Source organism: Sebastes fasciatus, chromosome 16 (assembly GCF_043250625.1).
Source record: "Sebastes fasciatus isolate fSebFas1 chromosome 16, fSebFas1.pri, whole genome shotgun sequence".
NCBI lineage: Eukaryota > Metazoa > Chordata > Actinopteri > Perciformes > Sebastidae > Sebastes > Sebastes fasciatus.
The window spans coordinates 22,064,115-22,076,763 of NC_133810.1; the positions used below are offsets into that span (position 1 = coordinate 22,064,115).

At 39.5% G+C, this 12,649-nt stretch overlaps 1 protein-coding gene across 1 annotated transcript; it reads left to right on the forward strand.

Moving 5' to 3' along the window:
- Positions 1-215: 215 nt before the first annotated feature.
- On the forward strand, positions 216-12,349 carry LOC141753437 (glycine receptor subunit alpha-4-like). The gene is made up of 10 exons (XM_074612118.1): positions 216-1,500; positions 2,485-2,612; positions 3,386-3,453; positions 5,950-6,173; positions 7,290-7,372; positions 7,471-7,608; positions 7,713-7,927; positions 9,734-9,892; positions 10,425-10,520; positions 10,651-12,349. Exons 1-10 carry the CDS (start codon positions 1,442-1,444, stop codon positions 10,918-10,920), a joined length of 1,440 nt encoding a protein of 479 aa, XP_074468219.1. The 5' UTR covers positions 216-1,441; the 3' UTR covers positions 10,921-12,349.
- Positions 12,350-12,649: the final 300 nt, after the last annotated feature.

A 12,649-nucleotide genomic window follows, 5' to 3' on the forward strand; every position in this document is an offset into this window, starting at 1 on the left:
GCTTGGCAAATCTTCTTCAGTCATACATGTGAACTGATTGGACCTTTTTTAAATTGAGCGAGGTGATGTTAAAGGTCTAACCTCAGCTAAAAGCACTGACTACAGGCAGGCTTGTATAAAGGACACCTGACAGAGCACTTAACAGTGTTAAGAAGTACGATCTAATTAAGCAGAGCCGATGTGCGCTCCGACAAGAACAACATTAAAATGAAGCTTGGCCTACTTATCCTGTCCGGAGGTAAAAATGTTCAAGCATGCAGAAACATTGGCGTTTTTTTTTTTTCTTCTGCTGTGGGCTTCTTGTTATTAGGATTGCATTCATGTTCCGTATTCTCACACATTTCTTATCCTATTTGACACTGCGGGCTCCCGAGCGAAGTGGGGAACGGCCTTTCAAGTGTGAGGCAAAACACGTGCAGCCATAACGTCCCATCGCTTTCTTTGACATTAATTTTACATGAGTAAATGGCTGGGCTGCCTCCCCCTCTGTATGGAGGAATAAACATGAGCTTCCACATTTGTATTTGAATTTGCGTGGCGATTTGAAGAGGAAATAATTAGACCAGAAACGTTGGACGGCTCTTCTAAAGATAAATAACCTCTGGATGTGTACTGACACTTAAAGAAACGTGTTACACTTGAATTAATTGGAATTTCATGCCATCATCCTATCTATCTTTTGAATGCAACAACAATCTTGTTTAAACCCTTCTTCTACCATTTGTCTTCAATCTGTAGTCTTGTACAATGCTGTGTGATTACATATAATATTCTTATACTTTCAGGCAATTCAGTCGTGATTTAAATGATCAGATCTCTCTTCAAGATCTGTAAACACATTTACTATATAGGACGTTATATAATGATGGTACTGGCTTTTTTTTTTTTTTTGCCACAATTTATATGAAAAACAAAGAAAACGGTGTCATTTCAATTTCTGTAAATAATCTCATAGGACAATAATCTTTATTTATGGCATTGGAAGAGAGCGGTTGAAATTCTTTGTGGAGTTGGGTTAATAATCACTTGAATAGCATACATATTTTTTTTAATAAATGTTTTTTATTTTTCTGCAAAAAGTAAATATTCCTGCTAATCTGATGCTGTGGTGAAGAGCAACGTTGGCCACTCTGCTTTGGAAATGCTCCTGTCTCTTTAAATATTCTCGCAGTAATTCCTTGAACATGCATATGGCTATAAAAAAGAGATAAAGCTTCAAGTCATCCACACAAACACAGGCATTTTGAATTATAGAGCAGCAGCTTCCTGTATTTTACACCTGCAGAGAGGGAGGGAGGGAAGCTCTGCTGAGTCCACAAGACAGAAAGAGCCTGGCTGGAAGAGCAACAACAAGTTTCCTGCATCTCTGCTTTTTATTTTATTTTTTCAGTTTTTCATCCCTCCATTTGGTCTAAACATCTGTTGTTTCTACTAACTGAGAATGCTATTGCACATCTTGTTTATGGTGTGGGCGTCATCTGTCATTTTTCTGCAAAGCAGGTAAGAGACAATTTGTAATTGTAGCATATTCCTGAACTTATTTGTTGGAGAAATGTATAATTTTAGTTTGGTTAACCATTGTAATGGATTGTAAATGTATCTTTTTTTGCAATTGTATTGCAATTAAAATAATTTGGCATTGACAAAAGACATTAGATGATATTTGTGCTTCTTTAACCAAGAGGCACATCAACATCTCTTAAAATGAGATGCATTAAATATTTTGTGGTCTACAGGCTTGACTGAACAGAAAAAGAATCTTGTATTTGATTTAAGGTGATGAGATGTCTGCTAAAGTAATTTCACAGATCATTTGAACTGGTTCTTGGTATAAAGATGTTAAATAATTAAATACATCTAATCTGAATTCAAGGGATGCACTAATACCGATACTGGATCAGGTATAGGGCCGATACTGACTCAAATAGCTGGATTGGATATCGGTGACAATGAGGCCGATCTATTAAATTCAATTCTATGTTTATATACTATATGCATTATATACTGGAATTTGAATTCCTGTGTAAATGTTGACCCAATTTGTTGCTGCATTAAACAGGTTCACACTTGAATTACAATTCCTGTTAATTCTGAAGATTGTTTTTACCAAGTTGCTGGTGTACAATTTATTATTTACAATTTAGTCAATTTATATGTATGTATTTATTTGTTACATTTTGTTTTGCAAAATTAGGAAAGCAATGCAATGTATCAGATCGGTACTCGGTATCGGCCGATATCCAAAGCCCAGATATCAGGACTGAAAAAGTCAGATCGGTGCATCCCTACTGAATACTGTTTAGTATGACACCTTTAAGTTACAAAATGCATGTGTTGCCAACCAGTAAACACTCTTCCAGCTAAAATGATAAGATATTGTACACCTTTTAGTATGAATTAGATACATCTATTGCTCCTTCAGGAAAGGCTTTATTAAATGAAAATATCAGTACATCCAGAGTTGATTGTGGTGTCATCTGGCAGGTCTGTGCTCTGTAAGGAGATGAAGCTCCCCAGCAGGGCAGCTAAGCCCCCCTCTCCATCTGACTTTCTGGATAAACTGATGGGTCGAACATCTGGCTACGATGCTCGCATCAGACCAAACTTCAAAGGTAAAACACACTGTGACGTGCAGTGGGTGGAGGACCTCCTTGGTCAGGGCAGGGCAGGTGCTGGGAAAAGCGTGATTTGCATAACATTTTGGTCAGTGAAGCAGCACAAATCATTCACAGATGGGTCAGAATTAAGAGGTCCTGCAGGCTGTGATGTTTTCACACAGGAGCCTTGTTGTTTGCCATGTGGTGTGACTGTTTTTATGCTGACCCACAGCCGTAGGTTATGACGTTTTTTTATGCAGACTTCTCTTTCTTATTTTGTCAGAAATGTGCACTCACCCCACAGGCCCATCTCAGTCCAATGTTGATCTCTCGTTGTGAGTGAAGCCAGCCGATTCTCTCTGACACACATCCCCCTCAGTCTCTGGGGTCGCTGTTCATGTATATTTCATTCTTACTCCGCATCCTTGTCTGTGCATGCTGGGTAAATCCCAGGCTGATTATCTATAAATACACTAATGTAACTAAAGGAGAATCAATAAATTATTGCCTCTGAGGAAATGAGTTCCTGAAATATTTAAAGTTTCGGTGGTCGACAGATGGACTACACTAATGGGAGCGTACTGGAAATGACAACACAATTTCATGCTGGTTATCTTGGATAAGTCTTATTTATCAGGACACAGCATTGCAGGCAGATTTTATTTTCCCGGGACGCTCTGCTCTTTACCGGCTTCAATACTTCATGCGGTCACCTCAGAAAACATCATCAGTGGTATTTAAGAAACCAGTGTGATTATATAACGTGTGATGACATCTGCTTCTGTCAGGTCCTCCTGTCAACGTCACCTGTAACATCTTCATCAACAGCTTCGGATCCATCACTGAAACAACCATGGTGAGAATTTCCATGCAGCAGATGAGCATGTGAACATCTGCTTTTATCATCTGATTGTTGGGTGTCAAACTTGGACTATTTAAATACAGTGTTAAGAAGATAACACATTTCTTCAGTCTTCACTGTGACCTTCAGGTGTCACTGCGTCAAGTGCAAACAATTCAGCAACAAAATGACACAAATCTGGTCTTTAGGCCAATATACATATCTTAAAGATATCAAACTTAGTAGAGTCATAATATAGACATTAGTAAAGTCTACTGTATCTCCTGGCTTCTGTATCAGGTCTTCCACCATCAGGTTTTAGATGAAGTAGACCTGTTCTTTCACATAACTGCTGCTTGCACCACTAGTATGCTTCTGACAATGGTAGTAGTAACGGAAAAGGAGGTTTTAAACAGTGTGCTGTAAGGACTTTGTCAGGAAAGATGTGTGCAAAAGTAATCAGGTGTCTGTAGTAGTCAGTTTCATAGTTATATTTTCGTTCAATATCAGTTTCATATTATTGTCTCTGCGTTAGTTTGTTATGGTCACAATGTTCCTCTGATTCTTGTCACAGAAGTTAAGTATCATGTTTCAACAACGGTGGAAGAAGTAGACAGATCTTTTACTTTGCTATTCTTCTACTAAAAAAAAGTAGCAATATAACTTAGTACTACTTGGTATAAAATAACAATACTACAGTGTAGAAATACTCTTACAAATAAAAGTCCTGCATTCAAAACGTTACTTCATTAAAAGTACATAAGTATTACCATCAAGATATACTTAAAGGAAACAGTGTGTAACATTTTGGGGGATCTATTAGCAGAAATGGAATATAGTATTCATAACTGTTTTCATTAGTGTATAATCAAAGTGTTTTCGTTAGCTTAGAATGAGCCCTTCATATCTACATAGGAAGCAGGCTCTCTTCACGGAGTCCGCCATGTTGCTCGGCCATGTTGCTACAGTAGCCCAGAACGGACAAACCAAACAATGGCTCTAGAGAGAGCCTTTCACGTTAATACGTGACCTGAAGGCCACCGTAGTTCTCTGAAAACGCTTGTGAAACTGCGATAACGTGAGGGGCTAATCTTAATCTATAATAATATATAATTATTTTTTTGATTACATTTTGTAATAATACAATCAACAACAATATGAATCTGGAAAGTAACTAGTAACTAAAGCTGTCAAATGAATGTAGTGGAGTAAAGTAAAAGTAAGCTCATTTACCAGATGCATCAGACTCTTTGGTGTTTTTTCATCTGGCTCTTCTCCCTCTGTCTGGAGAGGCCAATTAGAGCACGTGTCATGATGCCCAAACATACTGTCATTACATTATGACTGATTGATGACTGTAAACACCATCTTGTAAATTCATTACCTAATGTCAGCTATGATTTACTCATTACTCTGTTTCTGTCAAATAAGGGGAAATCCTTTATTTATGCTGCCCATGGAGAGTGTTTAGGGGTGGTTTTAGAAAGACTCATTCTTTTTCTAAAATACCTTCAGGGAGAGCCATCAAATTTTAAATGACAAAATTGTAAGTGGAGTTTTCTGTCGTTCAGGTTATGAGCACACGTCTGTTTGTCAGTGTTTATTTATATATTTTAGCTCACACAGAGTTTGTGTGCGTGCACACTGCTGAGACACGCTGCAGGTTCATTTGTTTTTTGCTTGTAGCTTATTCCTGTGCACGTGATCTCAGCCCTCGCAAGGTTTATTAAAATGACACATACGTAAACATATGCAAATCAACAGCAAAACACAAGCAAATTAAGAAAACATCTTCACTAACGCATAGCTGCAAACACAGAAATCATATCACATGTTGTGAAATTGGTGAAGATGTTTTCTCAAAGGACCAATGTGTAACAATTAGGGGGATCTATTGGCAGAAATGGAATATAATATTAAGTATGTTGTTTTTAGAGTATAATTACATGATAATAAGAATTGTTGTGTTTTCGTTACCTTAGAATGAGCCGTTTATATCTACATAGGGAGCAGGTCCTCTCTCCATGGAGTCCGCCATGTTGCACCGCCATGGTTCAACAGTAAAGCCCAGAGCGGACAAACCAGACTCCTTTTTCTGCTTGCCGCCGCTCTCTCTCTTGCTTCACCACTCACGTCCTGCGTACATGCAAACTCTACGCACTGGCTCTGCTCCAAATTACAAACGTTACTCTTACAACAACTGGCTCTAGATAGGACCATTTGCGTTTTCGCATCAGCCACCGTAGCTCTCCAACACACTTGGCACATGGGAGAGGCTTCAGTTGGTTGCAATCTGCAACCTCACCGCTAGATACCACCAGATCCTACACACTGGACCTTTAATATGCATGTGTGTTGTTAATTTGCAGTGAGTTGAGCTCTCAGGGCCACCGTACTTATAAAATCTCTATGATATCTACTATGGTACAATTGCCACTTGTGGCTATATATCTTTGTTTCAGTCATTTATAACTATTTTGATTTGAATTATGACTTAATTCCAAACTTTAGGACTACCGGCTCAATGTATTTCTGCGACAGCAGTGGAATGACCCTCGACTGGCATATAAGGAGTATCCAGATGACTCTCTGGACCTGGACCCTTCCATGTTGGACTCCATTTGGAAACCTGACCTGTTCTTTGCAAATGAAAAGGGAGCAAACTTCCACGAGGTCACAACAGACAACAAACTGCTTCGGATATTCCAGAATGGAAATGTCCTCTACAGCATCAGGTGATTTGTTTTTAAAAATGCTAATCTGGCTGAATAATGCACCAGGATGTACCCCTATCAGACATTACAAATCCAGTACCATGGTTTATCAAGTCGCCTACTGAATATGAACTTGGAGCTCTATGAGTTGCAGACTCTAAGTATATGGTCCAACAACATGTTTGTTTCACTCCAGTTCAGTTCAGTTGTCATTGTATTGTCCAGCACCCACTGTGAATAATAACTGCAGGCTAAAACAGAATCAGGTCAGCAATGTGGCACTAAAGCAGTGGTGAATTGTAGCGTAATGGTTTTCATTAGAATATAAGAAAGATGAAGCAATGTTTAAAGCTCTATTAGCAATTCTGTTAAACATGTGATCAGTTGCTTCTCTGGTTACTGAACCTTAAAAGTAACCCTTAAGTAAACTTAAGGGAATCAAACTGGAATCACCACTTAGCAACTTTAATTATTTTTTTCCCACAAAATAGCAGGGTCATAAAGTCAGAAACTATTGAAAAAAAAAAAAGATTTATGCCCTCATTCACTTACTCACATATGGCTAGCCACTATATCTACTAAGATCATTCCTCCTTTCTGCAGTATTGCTCATTTGTGTGAGATTCTTAACTTTGTCCTTGCTGGAATAAAGAGAAGAGGGGTTCTTCATAATGAGCAGCGAAAGACATCATGCTTCCACAAAAAGAGCAGTGGCAGCAACAGAAACTCAGTGTCCTTGCCCACACCTCTATTGAAGGATGTTCTGTTTTTTAATCTAGATCTCGATGTCTTGAGCTGGAGGAAGCACTCTCCTATTTTTTACTGATTGTGCCGCTGTGTTTCTCATCCCATTCTACGTCAAGCCCTCCATAAAGGCTGACATGTCTGTCAGCACCTGTCAGTCCATTGTATGTGTGGTGTGGAGTGCAGTGGGATAAAGAGATGGAAAGGAGGGACAGGTGTCAGAAAGGTTACTGTCGCTTGATGTGACCCTTAATGTAGGCTGAGTGTGCAGGAAGGGTTTGAGTGCTGTGGGCTAAGTGGGTCTACACTGATAGGTTGGAGTGTGAGGGTATCACCTTTTCATCTTACACATTGTTCCAGTGCCATTACGGTGTTACTATATCTGTTTTCCAGGCTGACCCTTACCCTCTCGTGTCCCATGGATCTGAAAAACTTCCCCATGGACAGCCAGACGTGTACGATGCAGCTCGAAAGCTGTGAGTTAATCTTTCAAGGCAGGCTTGAAAAACATTACATACAGATTTTGCCATGAACTTATTGCATACTGTATAGCTTCTCTCTGTCTTCCTTCTAGTTGGCTACACCATGAATGATCTTATTTTTGAATGGCTGGATATGGGAGCGCTGCAGGTGGCGGACGATCTGACGCTCCCTCAGTTTGTGCTGAAAGAGGAGAAAGGCCTCGGCTACTGCACCAAGCACTACAACACAGGTACATGACACATGACGACCTGCCGAGCAACATCCTCGATAGATGCTGTCAGTCAACTTCTAATAAGACTGTCAGTTTGCACCTGTATCTCCTCCTGTGGTTAGGTAAATTCACCTGCATTGAGGTTAAATTCTACCTGGAGCGTCAGATGGGCTACTACCTGATCCAGATGTATATACCGAGCCTGCTCACCGTCATCCTGTCCTGGGTGTCCTTCTGGATCAACATGGATGCGGCTCCGGCCAGAGTGGGACTGGGGATCACTACAGTGCTCACCATGACGACGCAGAGCTCTGGCTCCAGGGCCTCCCTGCCAAAGGTCAGACAGTTTGGTTTGTGACGCTTTGCAGTAGAAAATGCAAGTTAGTCATTGTTACTGGCCGCAACGACGACGCTGGTTTTGTTTTAACCTTGTGAGTCTGTGTGTGTGTGGACAGATGTTTGTGACCGCGATAATGTCGCAACCGTGCAAAAGGCAGTCACAAAACTTTACAGATGTGTAGTTGATATCAAAATGAAGGTCGAGTTCAAAGATGGGTGTGATTCGAGCAAGGGCAGCAGAAGTAGGGGGGTAAGAAGAGGGAAGGGGCCATTGCCATCAAAAGATGGTCTGTATAGTATTCTTTTTTGCATACTGTACTATGACTTCTTAACAACATACCTTTTAATCCCCTGAGGCCTGTGATCCCGACCAATTTTACTGTCTTTCAGAGGCTGTAGCTGGTACCAACCTTGTCATGCTAGATTATCGGGAGGGAGGCTAAATAACGCTCCAAATTGAGGCTAAATTTTGGCAAGGAAAAACTCATGGCCATTTTCAAAGGGGTCCCTTGTCCTCTGACCTCGAGATATGTGAATGAAAATGGGTTCTGTGGGTACCCACGAGTCTCCCCATTACAGACATGTCCAATTTATGATAATCGCATTCAGTTTAACCATACCGTTTTTTGAATGCTGTAAAATGTGTTATTTTTGCCTATTGAAAATGGAATATTTTAATATTTCTGCATACTGAGGTCCCTAAACAGTCTTGGAATTGCATACATTGGGTATCACTGTAAAGCTGAGACTTTTGTGGATCCAGTGAGCCTAATTGTATTCATTTGTGATGACGTTAGTCCCCATGGTAGCCATTTCATTGTAGTGAGATCATTTTTGTAATTTGACCTCACTGTATAAAATGACCTGTGGTGACCTCTAGAATAATCACAGCCTCATGAAACTTTACAACCACAAACTACAGACCTAGTGCATTCAGAGGATAGATGGCTTTCCTAGGTATATTGACAATAAGGGGGTTTCTGAGCAGTTTCCACAACAGGAGTGATCACCATCCAATGCAATTCGAAAAATGCAATTCTTGCAGAAATCTCCAAATATCAAAAGTTTTTGATACCAAATCACAGCATGGCTTTTTCTATGGTGTTCCATGCAATGCTTAGTGTTTTAATGTGGTATTCTGGAGGGATTATTGATCATTTTTATTAATTCTAGAGTGGTAAAAAAAATGGTTAAATTTAGCACCAAATGTGTGTAACAAATGGTATCAACCCAAAAATTCCTGCAACAAGTTATGAGACATAATAGAGCATGGGAATGACCGTCATATACTTCTATCATAATGTTCTAAACCCTTATACACTTTAACAATTCATTTTATTTCTGATTTATGACTAGAACAACTTGACACACAGTGCTGAGCTGCATCTCAAATTAATCTTCAGGTTCCCGGCTTTCAGATGAAGTACACCACTTTCTAAAAACGGGTCTATTGTGGGTCTCAGAGGGTTAATGCCCTAGAAATTGAAATAGACAGGACTGCTTACATGGTTAAAAATGCAGTAGTGAAGAAGTACAGAGATCCTTTTGCTTAAAAAAAAGGTAGTAATACCACAATGTAAAAATACTCCACCACAAGTAAAAGCATAACATTTTACGATTGTTCTCAGAACTGTACTTTCAGTGTCCTTTTGTTATGTTTAGTTAAGTAAAATAACACTTATTCTAATATGTAGCTCTTGACACAGAGTTTGTAATTCCATGTCTTTCATGTCACTGCCTAATACGGCATGAACGCTAATGTTAACCGAGTGATTTCACTGATTTGATTCCCACGGTGTCACAGGTGTCCTATGTGAAAGCTATAGACATCTGGATGGCGGTGTGTCTTCTTTTCGTGTTTGCTGCACTACTGGAGTACGCGGCCGTTAATTTTGTTTCACGGCAGCACAAGGAGTTCTTCAGACTGAGGAAGAAGCTCAAAGAGCAACAGCGGCAGAGAACTGTGAGTGCAACCCACCCACTCAGCCCCTCGGGCGGCTGTCACCTGCTATTCCCTGCGCCCCAGCTATGCACGAGCTACACGACTCAGCTGCGTTTTGCACTCCAGCCGGGAAATGCAGACCGCACTGACCTGTAATTAATTCAAGCCATCACCTTATTCCGCTGTTCTCAACATCTTGCTGCCTCACATGTGGAGAAGAAAAAATAGGGGACACAAAGTAGACCCAAACCACCTTTTAAATATGAAATATTTCTTAAGTGAAGCAGTGTGACAGCAGCTGCAGGATTCATTAATACCTTGTAATATTTATAACACAAAACAAAACATCTGCTTGAATCCTTTATACTTATACCGAAATTTGTCTCATTTCACATTAATGCCAGACTTGTATGCACGTTGTAAGAAGCAGATGATGAGTGCTTGTTGAAGGATGAGGATTTGAAACACACATGCAGCACACAGGAGTTGCAAACTGTTGTATCAATGAAGTCTGTTTGATGGTTCAATTTACGTGCTGCTTTTACCCCACCAGCAGGGAAGCGGTGACAGTAAGGGGAAAGGAAAAAACATGTCAGGCAACAATGCTCCTCATGGGAACACAGCCCAGCAGTGCACTGCCTGTGCCAGGGTACGTACCGCCACCTTGTTCAGTTTAACACCAGCCAATCTCTGGTGTCAGTGAAGCTGTGTGATTCTCACTGCGAGCAAATGGTTATGGATATAACTGATGGTTATACTGTGCTGTCTTGTGCTTCTAGGAGGAGGAGCTTGCACAGCAGGGTTTACTCTTCCAGAGTTTTGGACTTACACTGGCGGCAGGAGGTGCACCGGAAATGGATGCACCAGTCTTTGCTGATTTACCTCCCGGTTTAGGTTTCTATGACATCCGCAGGCGCTTTGTTGATCGGGCAAAAAGGATTGATACCATTGCCCGAGCTGTTTTCCCCATGAGTTTCCTCATGTTTAACGTCCTCTACTGGCTGACCTATAAAGTTCTACGACATGAAGACCTTCTAGCCACACTGTGACAACACAACCACTGAGGACAGTAAAGACACTGGATACCTTTTAATTCTGCTCTCCTCGTTGAAACATTTACAGGCTGAGAGTCCTCAGCTGGGCCGTGCAAGATGCGTTATGACTGCATGTCCAGTGCCATCGGGACATCCCATGACATGGAAGAGTCCATCGGTTTCTTTAAATTTTTAATACTTCCAAAGAAATGTACTTTTTTTTCCCAGCACTGATGCTTTATACATGACACCGCAGTGTACAGTCAGCATCTTAAGTATATCAACACACTTTTTTGAGGGAGAAATGTCTGTCTGTGCAGTTTACTGTAGCTTCACTCTAGCAGATCCTTACAGGCCTACATTTTTTATTGTAAATTTACTGGTCAACAGTGTCCAGAGCCTCAGGTTTCATTCAAAGCAAATATCACCACCACTACAAGCAGGAATTACACTTTGAAACAGTAGCAACTCTGCTGTGTTTCTCACCGATGCTTTACAGCCATAGAAATATTTATTTATTTTATTTTATCCAACATATTTATCAGTTCACATTTCAAACCCTCCAATAGGAAGCCTATCTGTAATAAAGACCGTAAAAACCTGTTTTCTAAATGTATTTCAATTTTAAAGATGTGATATTTAATGCCTAAAGATGTGAAGGATACATATTTTTCAGATATTTTTAGAGGTCACTATGATGTATTATGATATAATGGCATGGCACACACATAGCCAAATATAGTATATCTTTTTTTTTTTTAAATCATTATTCAACCTCAGTCATTTGTTAAAGTCTTCAGTTTCAAATCTGCATACTGGCCAGAGATTTATATTATCAAGGGTGCATGAGAACGGTTATCAAAACACAAGTTCTCCTGAGGCCTGCACAAACGGTGTTGTATTGGTGTTTAACAAAGCCCAACTATGTTACACACTGAGAATAAATTGTCTCTGTATTTTGAAAAAATTTTTTAGAAACAAATGTATCCCTGAAATTCTTTGTTGGTCGATATAAAAAAAATAAATGCTTTAATTTGAAATAGTGAATGCATAATAGTGTGACCTTTCTTATGATTTATATAGTTTTTAAATGATCTTTTAATTTTAACCCTGGTATGTAATATGAGAAAATCCTCTACAAATGTAACATCACGCCAGGATCTAAACCAAAGGATTACACTTAATATTCAGCAATTTTCAAACTATGATGCTCTCTAAGGCCAGAAGCATATAACCAGCAATGAACTAGCTTTCACTAGATTTTTCTTCCCTCTAATACTTTCCTCTGTCAGGGTTATTCTCAATCCTTGCTCTACTTTAATGTGGTAAAAGTGCAAAATGCCACTGCAATTACCGTCTCTTGAAATGTTCCCATGATTTTCTCAGTATCTCACACTGTATGTTTTTTTTGTTTTTTTTAAATATTGCTAGATTATCATTTATGTGTACCCATGCATGGAGACTGGGACCATCTCTAGAAACCTAGGCTAATTTTAAAAATAAATCTTGTTATAAAATGAAGTTGTCATATTAATATTTAATTTAACATGTAGCTGTCATGCATATACAGTATACTGCATATTGGAGGAGCAGGGCTGCATACATCAGCACTTTGAGTCTGTGTGAAACATAGATGGGTTCTTTTTCTAAATAGCAGTGAGGGAATGAGGAGAGGATCTTTGATATTAAACTATTTAAGAGTTTGCGGACATTAGGCACAAATAAAATAAAAAACATTTGATAA